Raw genomic sequence first — 24,326 nt, 5'->3', positions numbered from 1 at the left:
TGTGCCAACTAGTGTGTTTTTATGTCCAATCCAGGAGTGTGGGGGGGCAGCTTTTGTATCATCTGGCTGTGGTGGCCGAGTGGGCCTTTTCTGGATAGTTCCTTCTTGTTTAACGAGCTCCTCTCTTATAGCCAAAGCAAGGAAAATAAGTCACACAGTAGACCCTGCCCCTTCTGTCCCCCACCCCACCCGCAAGTCTTCTTACCCAGAGGGAGAAAGTTATCCCATTCTGGTGGGTGGCTTTAGGAATTAGTTTGTTCTAAACAGGAATGATCTGGTTATCAACGGGCTCTCAGAACCCTTAACTCCCCAGATCACCCCTTCCCCAAAAGCCAGGGAACTTGAAGTTAGGCTCCTCAGTGGGGCTTTCTGAAGATTGACAGCCTGCCACCTCCTTCCCCAGGACAGGATGAGATGAGTCTAAGTTAGGAGACTAGCATTAAGGGATAGCACAGAGCCACTCCCAGGCAGAGGCTGGCCTCAACTGTTTTCCAAAATATATTTGCAAACGGGAGAAGGTGGGTGTGGAGAAAGGGGACATCCCTTCCCCCAACCCCAGGGGCCCCATTCCATACAACACCCCCTCTCCCCCCGTGTCCTTATTTCATCTTTTAAAAAAAAAAAGGTAACAACAAAAAAGCACTCTGTACAAGAACTGGATTCTGGACACAGTTGCCCCTTCTTCCAGGGGAGCAAAGATGAGTCTCAGGGACATTGTCTCTGAAAGTCGCTCTTGTTCTTAGTTAGAAACTCCCTTTTCTCATCCGCTTGAGGCCTCTTCCCCTACTAGGCCTAGCTTCCAAAGTCCTTCCAGACCAGGGATCTGGAAGAGGGTTAGGCTGGGCTGCTGCCTCAGGTGTGGGGGCTGGCTGTGGCATCCGTTGGCCCCTAGGGTCTGGTGGGGCAGGGCTCCAAAAAAACCAGTCAAGGCTCCTAAGCCTCCCCTCTTCTTCCAGCCAGGCCAGGCCAGGCCAGGCCCCTCTCAGCCACCTGGGGTTGAAGGGTCCTGAGGACAAGTTCTTAGCATGGGCAGGCTCCTCTGGACACGGTCAGAGGGCCCTCTTCTGCCTCATCCTGATGTGGGCCCAAAGTCAGGCCTTCCCCACTCCCTGAAGGTACAGCAGGGCATCAGCCAACTTGGCCTTTTGGCTCACACTGGCATGTCCAGGCCCAGGTACTCAGGGTTCTCTGCTGTAGGGGTCTCTTCAAAGGTGCTGGGTGGAGAGCCCTGCTCAGATGGGTCCTGGTCCCAGTAATAGAGGTTGTCAAAGGCTGGGCTGAAGGCAGGGGGAGGATGGGGCAGAGGGGCAGCCCCTCGGGGTGCCAAGTACTCAGGGTTCTCCACTGCACTCCCAAAGGCAAAAACGTCTTTGACAACCCCATTCTTTCTAGGGGAGAGTGTCTTGGGCCTTTCCAGAGTGGCCCCAGCAGGGCAGGAAGGAGGCAGAGGGACCTCTAGGGGCGAGGGGGGCAGTGGCCGAACCTCTGGCTGATTCACGTATTCTGAAAGGGCAAGAGAAGGGGCATTGTTAGGGAAAGGAACCAAGGTGTCCCTGCCACTACCTCTGCCCCCACAGTGGATGCTGGGCTGAGGTATGGAAGGCCAAACTCCCCCACCTCCCAATCTCAGCTTGGGCCTGGGCTCCATACCGGGCTGGGGGCTGCAGGTGAGGGGGGCAACGTAGCCATCAGTTTCAGGTGAGAGAGATACTGTGGGGTCCTCGCTGTACCGTTGTAGAGGGCTGGGGTCATGCGGGGAGAGGCTCTGCAGCCCCTTGGCTGCCCCCATTGCCAGGTCACCGTCAAACACATCGGAGCCAGCCCCTTCTGAGGGTGCCAGTGGTGACCTGGGGGGCTCCTCCTCGGAGGGCTCCAGCCCCAGGGTCAGCTCACCACCGCCACTCTGAGGACAAGAGAGAGCCATGATGGCCGTCATTCATGGATCTGGGATAGGGATGCCATGGGAGGTGACAGGGTCCCGGGAGCCTTTGGGTTTAACAGTCACAGTGAAGATAATGAGGTCACAGGGGTGGCCACAGGGGTTGGAAGGCAGTAGGAATCCTCAGGGGAAATGGGGTCTCCATAAAAAGTGATGCGGTCAAGGGACATCGGAGAAAGGGACCCAAGTCCACAGAGGTGGGTGAGGAAACCAGACACCCACCACTGTGCGACCAAGGGTACTGACCCTGGTGGAGGAACTGCGGTGCCTGCGGTGGGCTGTGCCCCCAGTGCCTGGGGCAGGGTCTGGGCAGAAGAAACCCTGCTGGGGCACCAGGTACTCCTCAGCATCCACCAGGTCCCCCATGTCATCATCCTCCAGCAGCGAGCGGTAGAAGGTGCTGTCCAAGGGGCTGGATGGGCCCATGTCCTCATTCTGTGGGGCAAGGAGGCAGAGGGTGGCGGCATCTGCCCAGCCCAGCACATAGTCTCCCAAGGAGGGCTCAGGGAGGTACGGTGAGTCGGGCAAGGGCAGGGCTTGGAGGCCTGGAACCCAGGAGTCATCTCCTTTCCTACCCTTTGAGGGAGGGTGCTCTTCGTCATAGGTAAGGATGGGGTGGAAAGGCCCATACCTGGATAACTACAAAGCGCTGGGGGTCCCTGGCCATGCGGGAGAATTCGGCCACCAACTCCCGGAACCGTGGACGACACTCAGAGTCAATCATCCAACCTGGGGCAGGAGGGAGCTCAGTATCTCAGTCCCAGATCCAGCCTGTGTGTTGTCCCTCCTCGCCCTCCCTGTTAAGCCTGGCCTGGACAGCCCGGCTACCAGGACCAGAGTCTGGGGTCCTGGGCCAGAGCCTTGGGCATCTCTACTTGTTTCCTCTTTATTTATTTTGCATGTAAGTTTCTCCTTAGGACTTTTACTTTGAAAGACTAGACCCTTTTGAAATCAGTCGCTGTGAAGTTGATTTCCTCTCATGATGACCCCCCCAGCCCCCCAACCCCCCCTCCTCCCCGTGTGTCAGAGTGGAACTGTGCTTCATAGGGTTTTCAGTGGCTGATTTTTCAGAAGTAAGTCACCAGACTTTTCTTCCAAGGTGCCTTTGGGTGGATTCAAACCTCCAACTTTTTGGTTAGCGTGTAAACCCTTTATATTGCCCAGGGACTCCAGACCCTTTTCAGGCTCCTTTAAATATACCAGTATCTGGGTCCACGTACATCCAGCTCTTGGCCCCCTCCCCCCATGGCCCTTGTGGGCCCTCCACCCCAAGACCTTCTAGTCCCTCCTCCACACAGCTGGCACAGCCCAGCCACGCACATTTGACCATGATCATGTAGACATCAATGGTGCAGATGGGAGGCTGCGGTAGCCGTTCACCCTTCTCCAGCAGGTCAGGGATCTCCCGCGCTGGGATCCCATCATAAGGTTTGGCCCCAAAAGTCATCAGCTCCCACACAGTCACACCTGGGGCAGAGATGAAAGTGAGGGGTGGGCAGGGCAGAGGAAGATTTAGTGGACTAAGCCCAAGGCTCTGCCCAGAAGCCTGGCACCACAGGGAGTGAGGGTGCAAGGCCAGGGGGCAGGATCCACCCAGTCTCCCCTCACATCCTGGGTTGTGCACAGACCCAGGCAGGGTGGGGCACAGGTAGAGAATTGTGCTTGGCTTTAAGCAGGGCAGCCTCTTCCTTCCCTATTCCAGCTCTCATCCTTCTACAAGAACCCCCCAGGGCCATGGCTCTTCTTCCACCCCTCCTGTTCTTCCCTTGCCACACACCGTAGCTCCACACGTCACTCTGGTGGGTGAACCGTCTGCGGAGAATGGACTCTAACGCCATCCACTTGATAGGCACCTGGGGGAATAGAGGAAGCCCCTGAACTGGGTGTGGTGCAAGATGGCCATTCTCAGGGTCCTCCCAGGGGGCAGACCTTGGTCCACCCTGCCTCATTCTGCTCCCTCCTCTAACCTTGCCCCCATCTGCATGGTACTCAGTCTCATCGATGTCCAGCAGCCGCGCCAGCCCGAAGTCTGTAATCTTCACATGGTTGGGGCTCTTAACCAGCACGTTCCGGGCAGCCAGGTCCCTGTGCACAAGCCGCACATCCTCCAGGTAGCTCATCCCCTAGGATCACAGGTATGGCTGTGGACCTTCTGGTAGTGCCACACCCTGGCCAAACTCTCCCACGGCAACTCCCCACCCTAGCCCTCCCTGTGTGGAGATAGGAACTTGCTCCCAAGGGCACCTGCAGAGCCCGGGCTCCTAAAGTACATACCTTGGCAATCTGCACACACCAGTTCAGCAGGTCCTGGGAGCCCAGGCGTCCACGGTGTTCACGGACATGGTCTAGGAGGCAGCCATAGGGCATGAGCTGTGTCACCAGCTGCACTGTGGATGTCAGGCAGATGCCCAGGAGGCGAGACACATATGGGGAGCCCACACCAGCCATCACGTATGCCTCCTGGGGGCGAGAGTACACACTGAGATGGGATGGAAGACCACAAAGTCCATCCACCACACCCCTCCTAGGGGTGAGGCACAACCCAGGATCCTCAACCCATCCCACTCCATCCACCACAAAACAGAACCATGGTTCACAGACTGGGGAGGTTAAGAATCAAGGTTTGGTAATCACAAAGTGTCTCCCCAAACCCCAGAGGCCACATGAGCAGCCAGGGAGTTTCCCTGTACAGCTGGCTAGAGAGGGTGGAAGGGCTTACGTCCAAGATCTCTTTGTTGGCTTTAGGAGATGTGTTTTCCCTCAACACTTTGATGGCCACTGGGATTTTCACATTCTCCCCATCAGGGATCCAGATTCCCTGGGCAGAAGAAGGAGGATGTGAGGGAAGAGGGCTGGTCAGATGGAACCTGCAGTCCCGGAGGCATTGCTCAGAACACCCTTCCCTCCCAGAGACAACCTATTTAGTCCCCCGTTCCCCCTATTCCTGCTTCTGTATCTGCCCCCTCCTAAATAGCGCCATCCCCAGATTTGGGCAGTAGCCCCCTACCCCTAATTAACTACCTTGGCCCCATCCCTCCCCTTGTCCCATCCTTTGGAGCCACCCAGGCCAGGTCCTGGCCCCACTCCCGACCTTGTAGACTGTGCCAAAAGCTCCAGATCCAAGCACTTTCACCTTCCTCAGCTCCGTCTCTTTTAGAATCCGCATCTGAGCCTGGTTGGGCAGCGCTCCGCTGGGCGTCAGCGGCTCCACCAGCTGGGGTGAGGGGGTGGTGGTCAGTGCCAGGCTGGGCCGCAGTCCCAGAGTCCGGCTGGGAGGCCCTTGGGCCACCTCACCTCCGTTTCCTGCAGCAGCCTCCGCATCGTGTACTTCCGGATCTTCTGCCGCCACCGCTTGATTACGATGCCCAGGACCAGCCCCACGACCATGAACAGCAGGATTCCCACCACAGTGGTGATGATGGTCACGTGGCTGGGGGCGAGCGGTTAGGTCAGGGATTGGGAGCCTAGTCTGGGGCAGGAGGGATGAAGGGATCCCCTGGAGGGACATGAAGGTCACCAGCTTTCAGAAAAGGAAGTGAGAAAGGTAGCCTACAGGTTCTGACCCTTTCTCCCTACTCTAAAACCTACCTTGGTTCCCCATTGCCTCCAGAATAAAGTACAAACGCCTTGCCTGGCATTCAAAGCTCTCTCTATCCACACCTCCAAAGTCTCTATGCTCTTGGCCTGACTCTAGCCAAGTGTTCTCAAACCTCATGACATGAAAATCACCAGGGAGTTTGTTAATATGATTCTGGAGCCCCACCCCCAGAGACTCTGAATGTGGTAACGGGTTGGGCCCAGGAATGTGCTGTGCACCCAGTGATTCTAACGTTGTGGCCAAATTTTTCACCCACAGGCCATGATTTTCCACACCTCCCAGCCTTTGCACATGCTATTCCTTCTGTCTGGAACACCATTTCTCATCTTTCAAGGCCCTGCTCGTCCTGGGATACATGGACGTCCCCGGTGTTGACCTTGCATCCTTGTCATCCTTGTTTCCCCCCTTGCTTAGCACACGGCCTGGCACATAGCAAACCTCTGATGAATGCTTGTTTCATGAACAGATAATTACCTAGAACATACTCCAATCTATTTTTCTCTCCAAAGCCCTTTTCACGGCTCCCCACTGCCCTGTCAATCAAATCCAGCTCTGTGGCCTGGATGGCATGACCCAAGCCCTCCAGATCTGGCCTGAACCTGACTTAACTGTCACTCCCTTCTCTATGCTTACTCAACGGTCCAGTGGGCAAGCACACTAGATTTTCATGACCCCTCCTTAATACCTTTCTTTCCTCCACCTGGCTAGTTTTCCACTGGAACATAAAATACTCTGCCCCTTTCAAGGCCTGGCTCAAATGGCACCTCCTCCCTGAAGCCCCCCGCCATCCCGTAAACAATTCATCGCTCCCTGCTCAGTGTTGCAGTGGCATTCTTCTCTCAATCCACCGCGAGTTCTAGGTTGTTGAACTTTGCCTGTGTCCCTCAAGAGAAATCAATCTTACTCCAGAGTGGGGAGGTACTGGGCATCTTAGCCGACTCTTCCTGTTCCCCACCCGCTCCCAACATTCTGAGCAGGCCTTTGGTCCACTTGGTGAAGTGGATTGAAAAGAGGATCAATGGTGGAAGACTGGGCTGGGAAGGGACAGGTGTCAGATCAGCAGATGCCCTCCCTGCGGCAGTGACCACCCAGGGCCAGTGGGGGAGGTGAGGGGTGACATGGGGCTTGTCCTGGGGATCAGGCCCACCTGGCTCTCTGCTCAGCGGGGCAGCCCTTCTCATCCAGGTCAGCACAGCTGCAGGAGAGAGAGTCCTGTCAACAACTCTGGGAACCACCCTCCTGGACTCACTCCAACCTCACAACCACCATGGAGGTGGGTGGGGCTGGGTTATTATTCCCATTTGACAAAGGCAGAAACTGGGCTCAGGGTCACCAGTGCCCACAAGGGAACGCCTTCTCCAGCCTGGGAACACGCATCCCCTGCTCCCTAGCAACCCTCCACCCTACCCCTGTGGAGGGGAGTGAGAGAGGAGACACCCAGAAGAGAAGCATCAACTCCGAAAGCTCAGCTATTCCCTCTGCAAAAGGGTCCCAAGGGAAACTGACTCAATTTCTCCAGGACAGGCTGGCAATACCCACCAAATTACATAATGCTTATAACCCAGCAGTTTCACCTCTCAGTATATACCCTAAAAATGCCAGCACCTGCACACTAGGGGGCATGTACAAGGATGCTCACTTGGGCATGGAACGCTACTGCACTAGACTGTATTTATATATAAAAAAATGGAAACAAGCTCACTCAACTAGGGACACGGTTAAGGGACACGGTTAAAATAAATTGAGTAGTTTCAAAAAAGGAGGTAAATCTGTGAGCTCACAAGGAAGGACCTCCAAGTTGAGTGGGGAAAAAAGCAAAGTGCAGAAAATATATAGAGTATGATCCTGTTTACATAAAAAAAAATACACACACACACACGAACTGATTATATTTCAGAGTGAACTATATGAAATTGCTGTTTTTTGACCATTTCGACCTACCAACAGCAATTTTATAGAACTCAACCTAATACAGATGTAATATATGTAAATGCATAGAAAAAAAACGAATCTGGTGGTTTTTGCCAGGAAAGGGGAGGGACTAGGTTGGGCGGGAGAGTAGAGCAAAAGAACACATTTATCACGTTTATATTTTTATATGGCTGGGAAGGTTTATAACAAGGGTATATTGTGAAATTCATGTGTAATTAAAAATAACTAAATGAGAAAAATAAAAAGAATAAGGTAGAACACCATGTTAGGGCATGGAAAAACACTGGGAGACTCTGTTAAAGGGAAAAAAGCAATTTGCAAACAATATGTATGGTCTATGATCCCATTTGGATAAAATGATATGTAATGACAATATATGTTAGAATGTACATAGATAAGAACAACTGACAGAAAAATATTCCAAAATATTAACAGTGGGAATAGAACTGCTAGCAACATTAATTTATATTTATAGCCCTGGTGGCTCAGTGGTTAAGCATTCAGCTGCTAACCAAAAGGTCAGCGGTTCGAATCCGTGGGCTGCTCCCTGGAAACTCTATGGGGCAGTTCTACTCTGTCCTATAGGGTCACTGTGTGTCCGAATTCACTCAACAGCAATGGGTAGTGGTAATGGGTATGTTATATGATTTTGTAATTGGTCATTTGCATTTTTTTAACAGCATGTTAATACTTTTGTGATCAGGAAAAAAAAAAGGAAAAATTAAGAGTTGCAGGATAAACAAAAGTAGAGCTGTCCCCCTTTTAGAATAAGAACTGCGCAGAGGCGCCTGACCCAAAAGCCCCCCACCCCTACAGAAAACGCCTTCAGACTCACGAGTGGGTGCAGTTAATGGGGCATGGCTGGCATGTGCCCTCCTCATCTGGGAACTTCCAGATGGGCATGAAGGAGAGGTCAGGTTTCACACCGCTGGGACAACGAGCCACACAGAAGGGAGCGTCCTTATAGTGAGCACAGGCCACACACTGATCAGCCTCCTGCGTGGGGAGGAAGGGTTTGTGGGGAGCTGACACTGACACCCCCAGGGTAGCAGGATCCCCTTAGTGCTTCTCCTGGCCACTCAGCAGCACGTTTCACCCTGCTCCTGGGACCGACCCAGACCCACTGTGTATCCACCACTCCTACTAACCACCTAGTCTCCATGGCCCCTCCTGAGCTGCTCTCCTTCCTATAAAACCTGGATCACAGGCAGAGGGGCTTCAGAGGAAGAACTGGAGGCTCAGAGGAGGGAGTGCAGTACGTTAGGTGTGACAGTGAGTAATAGCAATACCTAATCTTCAGTCTTTCCAGGGCTCAAAGGCTGGGCCAGCTCCTATTTTTTTCAGTTCTTACCATGCCGAAATGATAATATGAATTGTAATATTCATTTTACAGATGAGAAAACAGGTTGGAAGCAGGGCCTAGATTTGAATCTAGGAGGTATGGTGCCTGAGCCCACAGGCCTAATCACCCACCACCTTAGCACAGCCAGGGCCAAGAACCAAGCCTCCTTGGAACCCTTTCAGAGTCTAAAGGACTCCAGGGTGCATCAACACCCCAGCCTCCCTCTCCTCCACCCTCCTGCTTTCCAGGTCTGAGCTGGGCACTCTCTCCAGGATGTTATCAGACTGAGCACACCCCACAGCTTCTCGTCAACCTGCCACACGCCTGGCAATCCCATTACCCCTGTGCTTGCCCACCTTTCTTCCCTTCAGCTGGCCCTGGGCCCACCAGTGCCTCACCAATCCGAAGCAGGTCTCGGAACCATTCTGGGGCTGGCACTCAGGGTGGCATGGCAGACAGTGTCTGTCCTTCACATACTCCCGGGGGAGCCTGGGAGAGGGGATGGGTGTGAGGGATCTGGGAGGAACCCCAGGGCACCCCTCCAGCCGCCCACTCCTCTGCCCCACATACCCCTGCAGTACTCGGCATTCCTCCACGCACTCCTGGCCCCGCAGGTACTGGCTGCAGTTAACGCACTGGGTGGGCCCAGGACCCCAGCAGTGCCCGTGGGCACACAGCCGGTAGCAGGCCAGGTCCTTGCCCTCTGTGGTAAGGAGGAAGGGGCCAGAGGGTCACTTAAGGGAGATCCCAGGGCCCAGTGAACCAAGGAGGGGACTGTGGGCGTGTCTCTGGGCTGGAGGGGTGGGGAAAGGTGCTAGGCAATGCTGGGATAAGAAGAGTTCTGAGATTCCAGAAACAGAGAGGGAAGGGAAGAGGGGGATGCCAAGGCAGTGTGGCAGGGCCCAGCTGGAAGCCATGCCAAGAGGCCAAGCTAGCCAGAGCTGAATCAAGAATGGTACAGCACGGGTGGGCAGTCTGTACAAGTCCCAGAAAGCTGCTGCGAGGGGCCCTTGTGGCTCCCGGCTCCCTGTCTTACCGCACTCATCATCTGGCCGGTTGGCACTGTGCAGCAGGGCCTGGTGAGGATTCCGGAAGAGCTGGTCCCAGGGCACCGTGTGTATGAAGCAGAGACGGGCATTGCGGTGGATGAGGGCCAGCCCGCTGCTCAGTTCCCGTAGTGAGCGAAGTCCCAGCCAGCCGATACCCAGGCCTTGAAGGGCCAGCGAGTAGGCGCCGCTGTGGGAGGAGGGGTGCTCAGCTGCAGGGTGGCCACCTTACCACTTCCCCTTCCCGGCTGTCAAGGGCTGTTCTCACCTTCCTCCTGCGCTGAGAACACTCCACAAACTCCCACGGAAAGGTGCCCCGGGGGACCAGACCTTTCCCACCCGTGCCCACAGCTTCCCATAAGCCGTCCCCCCCGCCCTGCCATAGACCCTCTCTCCCCTCATGCCCTCATGCTCACTCGTGCAGGACTCGTCCCCGGATGACTCGTAGGTTCTGGAAGACACTGAGGTCAGGCAGGTTGTCTGGCCACGCTGAGATGTACAGGTAACCTACAGGCACAGGGTGAGGCTGGGTACACAGGGGGACAGGGCAAGGACCCCCAGGCCCACCCCAGGGCAGCCTAGTGAGGGACAGAACACAGAGGCAGAGCCCACCTGTGATCTCCTCCAGAGTCTCAAACACTCTGAGCTGCTCCGGCTGTAGGGGGGCAGTGCTGGAGGCTGGGTCCCTAGGAGAAGTAGGAGTCAGCAGGGCCAGGAAGGGGTGGGGATGACCCCCAGAGCTGGCCCTCCACCTCCCTGCCATTAATGCCTTCCCTTAAACTTTTGCCCATCAAGCCCGGCTGCTCCCATTCTGAACTTCAAAGCCTAGGCCCTAGTTTGGCAGGGTCTATCAAAACAATATTTATATCCTTTGATCCAGAAACCCCTCTTCTAGGAATGTGGCCTAGAGAGACGCTGGCCCCTGTTCCAAGAAGCACGTCCAAGACAAAATTGTAAGAGTGAAAGCCGAAAATGACCTAAACACCTACCAGTAAATAAAGAAGCTGTTAAATAAAACCCTGATCTATCCAGGCTATAGAATAAAAATGAACATTTAGGAATACTTGGTATATGCCAAACACTGTTCTAAGAACTTTACAAATATCAACTCATTCAAACTTTATAACCCTTTATGAAGTCGGGACTATTATTGCCCCCATTTTACAGATGAGGAAACTGAGGCTCTATGAGGACAGTGAGGCATCTTTCAAACCCTGGCAGACTGGCTCCCAAGCCTGGGATCTTAGCTGCTACCATTTGTTGCCACCTGCTCCATAGCTATTGAAAAGAATGAGGCAGCTGAACACGGACCGTCATGACGAACTCACCAAAGCAAGGTGCCAACAATCCTCACAACAGGGTCCAATTCGCAGAAATCACCTCCCCCAACAAAACCGTAAAAATGACCCATGTGCCTGTGTATGCATAAATGCTCTAGAAGGACACACAAACCACTGACAATAGTTCCCTCTGGGAAGGGGAAGGGAGGTGAAAGAGGTGTTGAAGGGGAATTTTCTTTTTTTAATCTATGTTTTAATTGAAGTATAATTTACATACAATAAAATGCAGATGTGTATAGCTTGATGAGTTTTGACAAATGCATTCACCCATGTATCCGCCACCCCAACCAATATCTAGAACACTTCCACCGCCCCAGAAATTTCCCTTGTGTCCCTTTCCAGTCCCCCCACCCTGGGGCAACCACTGTTCTGATTTCTGTCACCCTAGAGTAGTTTTGCCTGTTCTAGTGCCTCATCTACATGAAATCAGACAGTTTGTACTATCTTGCCTCTGGCTTTTTTCACTCAACATATCTTTTATTATTATTATGCTTTAAGTGAAAGTTTACAAATCAAGTCAGTCTCTCACACAAAAACTTATATACCCCTTGCTTGCTACATTCTCCCAATTACTCTCCCGTTAATGAGACAGCCTGCTCTCTCCCTCCGCTCTCTTTTCGTGTCCTTTTCGCCAGCTTCTGACCCCCTCCACCCTCTCATCTCCCCTCCAGGCAGGAGATGCCAACACAGTCTCAAGTGTCCACTTGATCCAAGAAGCTCACTCCTCACCAGCATCCCTCTCCAACCCATTGTCCAGTCCAATCCATGTCTGAAGAGTTGGCTTCGGGAATGGTTCCTGTCCTGGGCCAACAGAAGGTCTGGGGGCCATAACCACTGGGGTCCTTCTAGTCTCAGTCAGACCATTAAGTCTGGTCTTATGAGAATTTGGGGTCTGCATCCCCCTGCTCTTCTGCTCCCTCAGGGGTTCTCTGCACTCAACATATTTTTGAGGTTCATTCATGTTGGTGTGTGTATGAATAGTTCATTTATTTTTATTGCTGAGTAGAATTTCATTGTCTGAATATACCACCATTTGTTTATTTATTCACCTATTGATGGACATCTTGTTTCCAGTTTTGAGCTGCTATGAATAAAGCTGCTGAGAATTCATGGGGAATTTTACTTTACCTGGATGGTTTAACCCCTTTACAAGTACGTGTTTATGGATGACATGTCATTTACCAAAAAAAGCTCCCTCAAGTTCCTGTTCCCCTTGGTTCCCACCTGACTCCTTTGCATTGGTGGCCTCCTACCATTCCCCAGCTCTATGTCTGCCTCAGGCCACCGTACCCACCCTTAACCCCCGTGTGTTCTTACCCCTCAAAGCTCTCGGGCAGAAATGCCAGGCTCCCAAAGATCTTCTTGCAGCCGGCAAACTCCTGGATATTGGCACTGGTGACCGCCCTCACCTCCCGCAAGTGTTCCCTGCCCAGGCCATAGCACACTGTGTGGAAGGGGGGGGGGCATGGTGAAGGGACCATCTCAGGCCTCACACAGGTACTGATCACATGGGGCGTCAGAAACGCAAATTCCTGAGTCCTTTCTGAAGTCCGCTCCTGGGGCCCCAGACTCCCTCCCCACACAGGCAGGAGATATGGGGGAACTTGTATGACTGACCTGGGGAAGGTCAGAGGCAGAGGCAGTGAGAGAAAAGGACTGTGTCCCAGGAGGGTGCAAGGAAGGGTAGGACAGAGTGGCAAGTAGATACCTCGGGCACAGGGCTTGCTGCATTTCTCACACTTCTGGGTCCCATCCTCAGCTGTCACCTCTTGGTTGTTCAGGGGACAGACCAGGGTGCAGGAGCCCACATCCGTAGACAGGTAGTTGTCTGAGGAAATGAGGAGAGGTTTGCGACCTAGTCCTCCATGCCCCACCATGGGCAGTGTCACCATGCCCAGGTACAATAAGACTAAGATCAAAATACTCAAATGCTCTTACTACGTGCCAGGCACTAGTCCAAGCCCTTGACATTCATTCACTCCTCACAACAAGCCTATGTGATAAGCACTGCTGGAATCCCATTTTGCAGAAAGGGAAACCAAAACCCAGAGTTAAGTAACTGATTTAAGGTCATAGTAGTAGTAAATGGTTGAGCCAGGATTCAAACCCAGACAATCAGGTTCTCTCAACTACCATGGGGAGGTTACAGTCAGAACCTGAGGGCCCACCTCTGTCTCCCAGGAGAAGAGGAAGCAGGTTCCCCAGGTCCAAACCCAGTCCCAGGGGACCCTGGAACTCACAGGGACAGGTGACCACACAGCTGGCACCAAAGGTGTAACGGCCCTCAGGGTTGATTTCGGACTCAAAGGTGTCCGTGTTGTAGACGACCAGGGGTGGGCAGTGCAGTTCGCAGATGCCGCTGTGGTTGAAGTGGAGGCAGGCCTGGGAGGGCAGCAAGCTGGTGGTCACTGGGCTGTTGCTCCCTGGTGTGCCAGAGACTACGGGGCAGTACCAGGTGAGGTGCCCCTCCCCATGTACCTCTTGGGGAGATGGGGCCCAGTGGGCACAGGACAGAGAGGCACATACCAGGCAGTCAGAGTGCTTGGGGCCTGTGCAGCCGGCAGCACACTGCTCGTGGCAGCAGTCAGTGGGCAGCGGGCCCTTGCAGCGGGCACAGCCACTGGCACAGACAGTGCGGGTCACTGTTGGGCAAAGGGTAGGATGAGGGCTGGGTGGCAGCCTAGGCACCAGACCCTCAGCAGCATCACCTTTGAAGATTCCCTGACCCAGGGAAGACACCCCAGGCATGGTATCCCACACCACCCCAGCCCCCCAGATTCTGTGCCTCAATAAGACTCACAGCTCTGACAGTCCTCAGAACTTTCTCCCCAGCAGTGGGGGACTTTACACGCTGAAGAACAGGGTTTGCCTGGGGAGAGAAACCAGAGAGACAGTGAGAGAGAGGGAAGGGTTACCATGGAGAGAGACACAAACAGCAACAGAGACCAAATGCAAGAGGCAGAACACAAAAGTGAGGGAGCGACCCAGACAGAAAAAGATAGACTCCAAAAACAGACACAGTCGAGAAGCTGAGGGCAGAGGACTGTGGAGATGAAGAGACAGAGAGAGAGAGACATGGCAGGAGGGATGGAGAGCAGGCAATCGGTGGGGTCAGTGGCTGGTGGTTGGTAAGCCAGGAATTTGGGATCGGGTGGGCTGTCAGAGAGGAGGCTGCAGGTCGGGGTGGGCCTTACAGGGCCGTGAGTGGTTGGCATCTACCAGCTCCAGGGACAGCCAGTTGTTCTTGTGGAAGATGTCTTTCCATAAAATCGTCTCCTGGTAGCAAAGCTGGGGGTTTCGCTGGATCATGACACCTCCCTTCAGGATCTCTATGGGATGGGCAATAATCAGAGGACCCTTTCACCATCTGTCTTCTTTCTGTCCTCCCCCAGGGCCCTCTTACCTCTCAAGAGAGGAGCAGGCCTCTTATACAACCCCCCAGTTCCCAAGGGAGCAGAGAAGGGATCCCCCGAGTACATGCAGAGGTTTTCCCTGACATTAACTTCAGCATTTTCTAGCCCTACCAATAGCACACCCCACACACATTCACAATTTTACAGATGAACAAACTGAGGCCCAGGGAGGAGTGAGTGTCCATGTCAGGGTCCAGATGTCCATGTCACTCTCTTCTTTCCTCTTACCTCTCCCCTGTGCACACTGCTTAGCCATTAAAGAGATTCTAGGGTCTGAAACCCAGCTTCACTATTATCTGCAAGACCTTGAGCAAGTCACTTATCCTTTGCAAGTCTCAGTTTTTTCATCTGTAAAATGAGAATAATACTGATCTTTCCTTGCGGGATTAAAGCAAGACTGAAATGGGATCATGCATGCAAAGTGGATGGTACCCAGAGCTTTGGGACACTGTCAGCTCCAGGGCTACCATGGATAGTTACACAGATTGTTCACTACACACATGTGCTCAGCCAAGTGGGGGCAAAAACAGAGCTCATATTCTAATTATCAAGCTGAGACTTCCTGGGAGGAAGGGGAGCCTTTTTCTAACTTGTATAAGAGCACCTTCCCCAGCTGCGCCTGCATCCACTCAGAGGGAGTGCCATTTATAGTTCATACAAAGGAACCCCATAGCTAGCAATGGCGCTGGTCAGCTCTCAACACCCAGACCCAGGAGAGAGTTTCAATGATGATCACGACCACCTGTGAGGCTTCGCAGCTGCAGCTCCTGCAACCCTCCAGGGACAGCGCCTGTGGCAGGAATGGCATGGTCCAATGGGTCTCTGTTGTCCAGCACGGCCAGAGCAAATTTGTCCTGGAAGAGCTGGGTGCCTCGCACAATTCGCAGCCTGTGCAGAGGGACCTGCCTCACTTGGTTGTGGGCGACGAGCACGTAGCCCTGCACCTCCTGGATATCCTGGGAAAGGACAGGGTGGGGCAGGGGGTGAGGCAGGTTTGGGCCTCAGAACTCAACCACCCCCCAAGGCCTGCTCATTGCTTGAGCAAGGCCCCCAGCCACCCTGAGCAGTCCTGCTCCCTCATGCATAAAATGGAGATCAAGCACCTCTACCCTGCCTCACCACATTTTTGTATGATCAAGGAAGATAATGGTGGAAGGAACACTTTGTAAACTTTAGCAAGTGCCCTGCCCCCTTTGCATCAGAGTTTCTTCATCCGTAAAAGGAAAGGCCTAGACGAGATGATGGTTGGGGTTTAACAAACCAAGCAACATGCACATGGCCCCACTCCAGGGCCCCATGAACATAACCCAGCAGGTTGGTTTCCACTCTGCCCTGCTCGTAACCATTCACATACATTCCCATTTGATCTTCACAATGGCCCCTCCAGGCCAAGGCAAAGGCAAAGTGAAACCCAGTGAAGCTAAGGGCCTGGACCACATTCACACAGCTTCTCAGTTGCAGAACTGGACCTGGAACACATACATCTCCCACCAGCTCTTTCCACAAATCCAAGTGGGAGAGAGATGATGGCTGGAGGAGTTGAACAGTAGGGGAAGTGATCATGTTGGCAACAGAGCAAAAATTTAGCAAAGGAACACATGCATTCCACCAAAAGAGGTCCATGGCCAGCCACATTATAGAGAGAGAGTCAAATGATCTCGCAGCAGAATGGATGGAAGTTAGACATCAGAAAGGACTCCCCAGTTGAGGAACCATAAGAGAGGAGATATGGGGAAGAGGCACCCTATTCTACCCGCCACCTGTAAGCAGAGGGCTCAGCCCAGCTGGAGGAAGGGGACTAGCTGGGTTGTCCATAGGCCTCACCTGCAGGAAGGAGAGGCTGGCATTGGCAGGCAGGTAGGTGAGCTCCAGGTTACCCTGCACCACCTGACAGCCCTGGTAGAGGTGGCGAAGCATGTCCAGGTGGGTCTCGGGGCTGGCCGGGAGCCGCAGCTTCATGTCTGTGCCAGTGCACACTGGCAGGAGGGAGGAGACAGGTCAGAGGGCCGTGTCACCCACACTCACTCCGACCCCTAGTCGTGCAATCTCAGACAGGGAGAAAGCACAGCTGAAGGATCCCTGCTCCCACGTCCCTTGCACCTGCAGGGTTACCAGCGGAAGAAGGTTTGGGCGTTTAGGAAGGGAAGTTAGGGGATCAGCTCTTTCTGTCTGGTCCCATCCCAAGAGCATCCGAGGGGTCCCGGTTGTGCCAGCCCTATGGAGCCTGCCCACCCAATTCAGGGCGTTGGCTGGCAAAGAAAGCCTCCCTTTGTCCCAAAGGTCACAAGTCAGGGCCAAGGGGTAAAAATCCCCCAAGAGAGGAGATGAATCATGAATCCTTTGGATACCCCCTGTCCCCCTCCCAAGCAAACAAACTCAGGGCATTCTCCCCACCTCATTCCAACACCACCCACGTGCCAACCTCCTGCCAAGGGATACCCAGGCTCCCCATTGCCACCCAGAAAGTGGGAAAGGAGGGCCAGCTGGAATCATAGCTGGGGGCACGGGGGCACCCAAAGGCCTGGTCACTGCAGGGACCTCTGGAATTCCCCCAGGCAGAGAAAAGGAGTATTAGGCCCCAGGCTCAGATCCCAGGCCAGGGTGATGCCTGTTGTGAAGTCTTCTACTCTGGCACCCACACCTTGCCACCTCTTCAGGGCAAGACTCCAGAACCAGCTGGCACAACTGATGCCACGAAACTCCTGCCACAAGGGCACTACGTCAGCCCTGTATACCTGCCCCAGTGCCAACCATCAGCCAAGGGGCATCAAGGTAAACTGTCATACCTGGTCCACCTGGCCCCAGCCTGGTGTCCCTGGGACCAGAAGTACCCACTGAGATCATAGATACTAGAGGGGGTAAACTAAGCTCCTGATGAGGTGGGCGCTCTGGGCAGCAGTTGGCACCATGCCTGCCAGCAGGGGGGAAATTAAACTGTCCAGTCGAACCCGTTTTTCCGCTCTGTCGAGAAGATGAATCACCTGATGCGCCTTGCCCAGGAGAGGGAGGGGAAAGGGCACCCTTGTTACACAGGCCCACAGGTGTCTGAGCTACCCGGAATTCCTGTCAGTCCCCTCTGACAGGCTACACTACATGCATAGTGGGGAGGGCATAGTGGCTGGCTTCGAAGTCTGACGCCAGGGCCCCTGCTTTCCCATCAACTTGGAGCCTAAGGTCAAATCCTACGGGGTAATAACAGATGCTCCCTGGTTCTGAGAGCTAGGCTTGTGCCCAAGAGCTGGTAACCTCCCTTTAACACCCAGAGTGGTCTCTATTCCCAGCCCACTGGACAGAAAGGGAAGGAAGCAAAGAGGGAGGAAGGGGAAAACCCAGAAATAGAACTCAAGGGCCCATCTCCCAGACTGAGAAGAGAGAGACGGCCAGGCCTCCCCCTCCATGCCTCACCCCCTGACACGGCCTCCTTCCTCAGCCCCTCCCCCTAAACTCCCAAGAGAAACAGGAGCCCAGGGTGGCAGGCCAGGCCCAAAATAACACCCTGCTGCCAAGACCTCCCCCAGCCTCAGCAGTTTCAGCTGCTTCACAAGCACAGCTGTTTCCAGGCCTAGACCCCAGGCCCCGGCCAAAGCCTCAGGGACACAGACCCACAGGGACCTCTGGGGCAAGGATGTATCCACCCCCTGCGGCCCTCTGCTGCCTCCAAGGGACATCAGCTGTGGCAGCCAGGCAATAGGAAAACAACAATGGGAATTGGGAGCAGCACATTAAATGAGAGCCTACCATGTACCCCTCATAACATCCTCCAGAAGCTGGGGCTGCAAAGAAGGAAACTGAGGCTGGCAGAGGTTAGGTTTTCCCAAAGTCACAAGCTTGTGCACTAGAGGCAGGATTTGAACTTGAGTCTGCCTGACTTTAAATCCCACATTCTTTCCACTAGGCCTAACTGCACACACACAAATACACTCCACGCCCCATCCAACATAAATACACGCCAACTCTCCTGGTGCTACCGATAAACATTACAGGGCTCTAGGCAGGGCTGCTGGGCTGGGCTGGTCAGGAGGATCAGAAACCTAGTAGCCCTGCCCTAGTAGTGAGTTTGTTTACCTGATTTGTGGCCGATTTGCATATGATTTAAGACTCTTAAAGTGTCCGCAGACAGGTGATAAAATTGGTACTCTGAGTCCTATTTCCAGGGAGCTGCGGGCTAGCTGGCTAATACCACCACCAACTTGACATGAAGCCAAGAAGGCTTTATTGACACCTCCCTACCCTTCCCTCCCAACATGGTCCCCCAGCTCCCTTCCCACTCCCCCATCTCCACACCTATTGCGCCTCACCAGTTCTCAACACAGCCCCCATATTCACCTGCCCATTCATTTTCTTTGGGGGTAAAAGGTCCTAATCCACACAGGGAAGCTCTTTATATCCAGGATACCTGCCCCTCAGGAGCTCCAGCCTCCAATTCTCCAGGACAAAGACAGTAAGGCAGGACTAGTGCAGAGCCAAGGCAGGACACACAGTGATAAAAGGGATAAAGTGTTAGATGAATGAATGAATGAATCCCAGTCAAGAATCTCCAGGTCAAACCAGTTTGAGGTTATGGTATTCCAGTCAAGAGTCTCCAAGTCAACCAGGTTGAGGTTATGGTATCCATCGTTCTGCTGAGGGGCTGGTCAAAGTCCCTCATGTCCCTCCAGCTACACTTTGGTGGTCAGGGTTTATCCCAACCCCGGATGGATTCTCTCCTCCCTTCCAGCCTCCAGCCCCAGCTGCTTCTCTTGCTCACCAACATGGAAGACAATACTTCCTTTGGTTTCCAGGAACACTACCAGGACACCTATCTGTGACCTGGGACCAGAGCCCGCTCTAAGTCTCACCAGGGACTGAGTTGTCACACATGGTGTACATCAGACCTGAGCTCAGGATCTTTAGACCAAACCCTAGCTCTGCTGCTCACTGTGTGTCATGGATGGAATTATGTCCCCCCAAAAATGTGTGTATCAACTTGGTTAGGTCACGATCCCAAGTACTATATGGTTGTCCTCCATTTTATGATTTTGATTTTATGTTGAGAGGATTAGGGTGGCATTGTAACACCACTGTCACTCAGGTCACCTCCCTGATCCAAGGTAAAGGGAGTTTCCCTGAGGTGTGGCCTGCACCACCTTTTATCTCTCAAGAGATAAAAGGAAAGGGAAGCAAGCAGAGTTGGGAACTTCATACCACCAAAAAAGCAGCACCAGGAGCAGAGTGCGTCCTTTGGACACGGGGTCCCTGCGCCTGAGAAGCTTCTTGACCAGGGGAAGATTGAGGACTAGGACCTTCCTCCAGAGCTGACAGAGAGAAAGCCTTCCCCTGGAGATGATGCCCTGAATTTGGACTCGTAATCTTCTGGACCGTGAGAAAATAAATTTCTCTTTGTTAAAGCCATCCACTTGTGGTATCTCTGTTATAGCAGCACTAGTTAACCAAGATAACCTGTGACCTTGGGCAAGTCCCTGGACCTCTGGATCCTTCATCCCAGCCCCTCCAGGCAGAAGCTACACCAGATTCATCTCTATGCCTGGCATTCGGTAAATATGTACTGGCCTGAACTTGGCTTAAGAAGAGGATCATAAAAACAATAACAACTCTGACTCTCCTCAGAGAAGCTAAATGAGAGTTAAATGAAATAATGAACCAAAAAGCAGTCTGTTAACAGGACAAGGCTTTGTAACAGAACTGGGGCAATATAAACACAAATTAAAATAAGTCTCCGACTCCCCTCAGCTCTCTTCCCAGGGGTGGGGAGGACAGGTGGCCTAGCCAGAGATGGAGGTATCATCCCAGAGGGGCTTCTCAACGGCTGAGAGAGGAGAAGGGGATCTCTTTCCAGGTCATTCCAGACCCCAGGGGCAGGCACAGCTATACTGGGCCCTACATCAGCCCTCCAACCCCATTTCTGCACTGGTCCCTCATGCTTCCACTCCATGTCTCCCTCTGCCCATAGCCATGCGTGTCCCAGTGGCCTCTGCTCCCATCCTGCCCTCAGTCCCCTGCCATGCTGGGAGGGCCCGAGAGGAAGGCAGGCATGAGCTAGACAGGGAGAGAGAGGACTCTCAGGCCAGGAGGGTCCCCACTGGGTTGGGGAAGACAGCTCTACTTTCTATAACCTAGTTAAATGAATGGAAAAGTCATTCACCTAAAAATCTGAGTAGTGTTTCTATCCCTTCTGGGCACATGTTTGCCCCTAAACTGGGGCTTTGCTCAACCCATTCCTGTTGAATGGAATTAAGACTTTGACTAACTCTTGAGGTCTCCTTAGAGGAGTCAAAATGCCTTGGACATTACTGGCTAGCTGGGGAGTCTTGGATAAGTCGCTTCACTTCTCTGAACTTCAGTTTTCTCACCTGTGCACCTACTTCACGGGATTGTTGCAAAGATTAAATGAAACTGTGCGTAAGAACTCGGAACGTAGGAAGTTGAGGCAAGAGACATTAATACAGCAGAAATATGGGAAATCTCAAACCAAGAGAACATGACTTTGGAATGTAGAATTTGTTCTCTTTTTACACGTGAGCCTATCTTTTCCATTTTTTTCCCCTTGAATATTAAAATAAGGTTACTTTTCCTAAATCCTCAAGTATAGTAAAAGGAGAAAGCTATTGGGAGAATCATACTGGGAGTAAATATGAGCTCTGCATGATAAAAAGAACGAGTTTGCTGCAATTTACAAAACGTTGACCTCTAAGAAAGGGTCTCAGTAAAATCCTGACCCTCTGGGTCTTCCCCCACATCCCCCTCCCCCCACATTCCTGCCCCTGCCCTGAGCCCTGACATATAACAGGAGTGTTGGAGGCAGCTGGGTGGTGTGCTGTTTTAACCACTCCCTGCACAACACACCCAGCTTCTCTCTCTGTACCCAGCAATGCAGGATGAGGGCTGAGGAAGCCCTGGTGAACAGCAGTCCCACCACCCTTCACAACCCAGCTCTGAAGCAGCCCAGTCCCTCCTGCGTGACAGCCCAGCCTAGCCTCACCCTTCTCATCAGAGCACCAGGGGCAAGGACGCCCGCCTAGGAAACAGGGAGGGGAAGGATTGGCTCCCTAGGAAAGGGGAGCCTCCTTCCTCAGAGAGAAGGCGTGGGGCCACCTCCGCTGTTTACGGCCGATCTGGCCCGGCACCTTGAGTTCCTTCAGAGGGCAGAGTTCAGCCAAGTGCCCAAGTCAGCAGGGAGATTGCTGTTTGGCAACACAAAGCCCAGACACACACCAGACCACACAACTCAACAACACCCTGCCAGACACGCAGCCTCAGACACGCACGCTGACACTCTCAGCACAGCAGTACGCTGACCCTCTGGCAACGCTCAGGCACTATGACACCACCACCCCTTGGCTCCGTGGCCTATGGGGACCACCCACTACTTTCGGAACACTCATTTGGTTTTCCCCACAACTCCGGCAAGCAGGGTGCAGTGTTTCCCTTGTTCAAGGCAGATTAATACGGTGATTTCACATGTGTAGTTAGAGATGGGACTGCCTGGGGTCCAACCTGAGCCCGCCATCACTGGTTGTTACTTAAACCTCATTAATGCCAGGTCTTCACCTGGAAAATAGTAATACTAGTGGGACTTCCCTTATAGGGTCCTGAGGATTAAAGGAAGGAATGAATGCATGGAAAATGCCATACCTAGTGCTTAGCACCCAGTATGCGTCCGGTATACCTTGACTTTCAGCATTATTGCCTACAGAGGAAGATAGATGCCCCTCTCAGGACACACACTGCCCCCATCTCCCTTTCCCACACAGCATGAAGGAAAAGGCAGCTCCACAGCCCAGCCTTCTGCATTCCCCAACCTGGCCCCATTTCTTACCACCGGGTCCAGACTGTTCTGGAAACCCTTCCTTGAAACTCTCCTCCTTTATGCCCCAGAACCCGAAGCCCGCCACCACCACTCCACCATCCCCTGTGTTCTTCGAGAGTCATAAAACACCCAGTCCCCAAGCTGGCCCTAAAGAAACTTGTTCAAAACAACCCTCTCGCCCTCCCCACAAGCCCAGACCCCAGTATGAGGCAACTCTGCAGCCAGACCCGCCGCCCTCTCCTCCCGGCTCTGGCTGAACAGGTTGCTGTCCCCACCTCCCCCCTCCACACACCGACCCTGCCTGGAGCTGGAGTAACCAAATCCTAGTTACTGAAGGGGGCGGAGAGGGACAGGGCGGAGGGGACCCCCCAAAGGAATCCAGTCCAGTCCAGTCTGGGGGCGGAGGCTGCCAACTGGAAAAGCTTTGAGAAAGCTTGAGAGGGCTCAAGAGGGGGGAAACACACATGCTCTTCACCGCGCAATCTGCCCTTTCATGGAAACTTTCTAAATAATTTCCGAGAACTTTTGACAAGTTCTCGGAGCCAGTCTCTTGAATGGAACTTCTAGAGCTGCTTCGGTAACTGCCCCCTGGCCCATCTTCTTTTGCCCCCTCCCTGCCCGAGTGCCCAGCTGCTCGGAGCGGCCGACTGTCCCCAAGCTCGGGTCCGGAGAGCTCGCGGGCCCTTCTGCCCCGCCCGCCGGTCCCCGCTTTCTGCGGCTACCCAGGCTGCAGGGTCTCCGTCGCTGTTCCATGCCCTCCCCACCCCAGACCTACCTTGGGTGCCCGCAGCTCCGGGGGGCAGGAGGGCGAAGAGGAGCCCCCAGCGGCACCAGGCCGCCAGTTTCATGGTGTTCACTGTGGCTCCGGCCCCATGGCTCCGGCTGGACCAGGCTGCGAGGGTGCCGGGCGCGGCGAGGCGAAGGGTGGGCGCTGGGCGCCGGGCTGGCACCCTGGGAGGGGCGGGCGGTGGCCTTGGGGTGCTTCTCGTCCCTCCTGCTACGATCGAGGGGAGTTTCAGCTCCACAACTTCATTCTGTACTTCCTCAAGGCAGCCGTTCTCCTCCTCCTCCTCCTCGTCCTCCTGTGATTGGGAGCAAGCGCGCTCGCAGCTCGCCCCCCCACCCCCTCCGACTGCATTCCAGCAAGTCTCGGGGAGTGGCCCGGCTTCACTTTCTCCCTCTCTCCGCGCAGGCCTGTGAGCGTCTCTCCCAGGGCTGGGACGCCTGGGTTCCCTGTAGCAGTTCTCAAACGCTTCCTTGGAGAACCCCTAAAAGCAGTGACTCTCCCCGCTCGGCGAGTCTGGGGCAACTTCTTTAGGGGCCGCCTGCCATCCTTAACACTTTTAAGTCGCCCGTTTTATCTTAAACATTCCTGACGAGTTTGCGCCCTACACATCACAGGGCTGTTTGTTTTAATATCAAATAATGGTTTTCCCACTACATCCTCAAGTAAAATTGACAGTCAAGGAGGGGAGTGTGTTGTATTTAACTTGTGGCTTCCGGGACTCCCTGGGATACCTTTTCAAATCTTTTGGGTATCTTCCCCAGCCTGAAAAGCATGGTCCTAAGGGGGTCCACCAATGGGGGTGGGGGAGAGACGTTCAAATTGGTGGGACCACCTCCCCATCCTTGGAAGAACATCCCTTTTGTTTCTTTATGGGGGCATCCAGCACCTAATTCATTCAAGGTTTCTTCTCTGCCCCTTGCAGTTTACTATTTCATTCATTTCCGTCTCCCCACCCTGCATTCCACCAGGAGCCCCTGACCCTGTTCCTCAGGCCCTGTGGTGTGGGGGTGGGGTGGGGATGAGGATAGAAGGAAGGCATGTTTTTGCTGGAAATTCCAACAGAAGAATGCACAGGACACACTTATACTAACAAATTATTCGTTGTTTACCTGAATTAAAAAT

General features: G+C 53.6%; 1 protein-coding gene across 1 annotated transcript; it reads right to left on the bottom strand.

Moving 5' to 3' along the window:
- Window positions 1–14: 14 nt before the first annotated feature.
- ERBB2 (erb-b2 receptor tyrosine kinase 2) lies at window positions 15–23,526 on the bottom strand. The gene is made up of 27 exons (XM_049860249.1): window positions 23,193–23,526; window positions 16,435–16,586; window positions 15,353–15,566; window positions 14,392–14,526; window positions 13,998–14,066; window positions 13,724–13,839; window positions 13,438–13,579; window positions 12,906–13,025; window positions 12,515–12,641; window positions 10,470–10,543; window positions 10,274–10,364; window positions 9,848–10,047; window positions 9,382–9,514; window positions 9,210–9,300; window positions 8,305–8,465; window positions 6,685–6,732; window positions 5,234–5,369; window positions 5,031–5,153; window positions 4,659–4,757; window positions 4,214–4,399; window positions 3,907–4,062; window positions 3,717–3,792; window positions 3,260–3,406; window positions 2,571–2,668; window positions 2,186–2,374; window positions 1,651–1,903; window positions 15–1,503 (listed from the first exon to the last, which is right to left on the bottom strand). Exons 1-27 carry the CDS (start codon window positions 23,263–23,265, stop codon window positions 1,151–1,153), a joined length of 3,762 nt encoding a protein of 1,253 aa, XP_049716206.1. The 5' UTR covers window positions 23,266–23,526; the 3' UTR covers window positions 15–1,150.
- Between the last annotated feature and the right edge of the window lie 800 nt (window positions 23,527–24,326).

Source organism: Elephas maximus, chromosome 19, assembly GCF_024166365.1.
Source record: "Elephas maximus indicus isolate mEleMax1 chromosome 19, mEleMax1 primary haplotype, whole genome shotgun sequence".
NCBI lineage: Eukaryota > Metazoa > Chordata > Mammalia > Proboscidea > Elephantidae > Elephas > Elephas maximus.
Note: the sequence above shows the minus strand (reverse complement) of the source record. Positions and strands in the feature narration are given on the sequence as shown.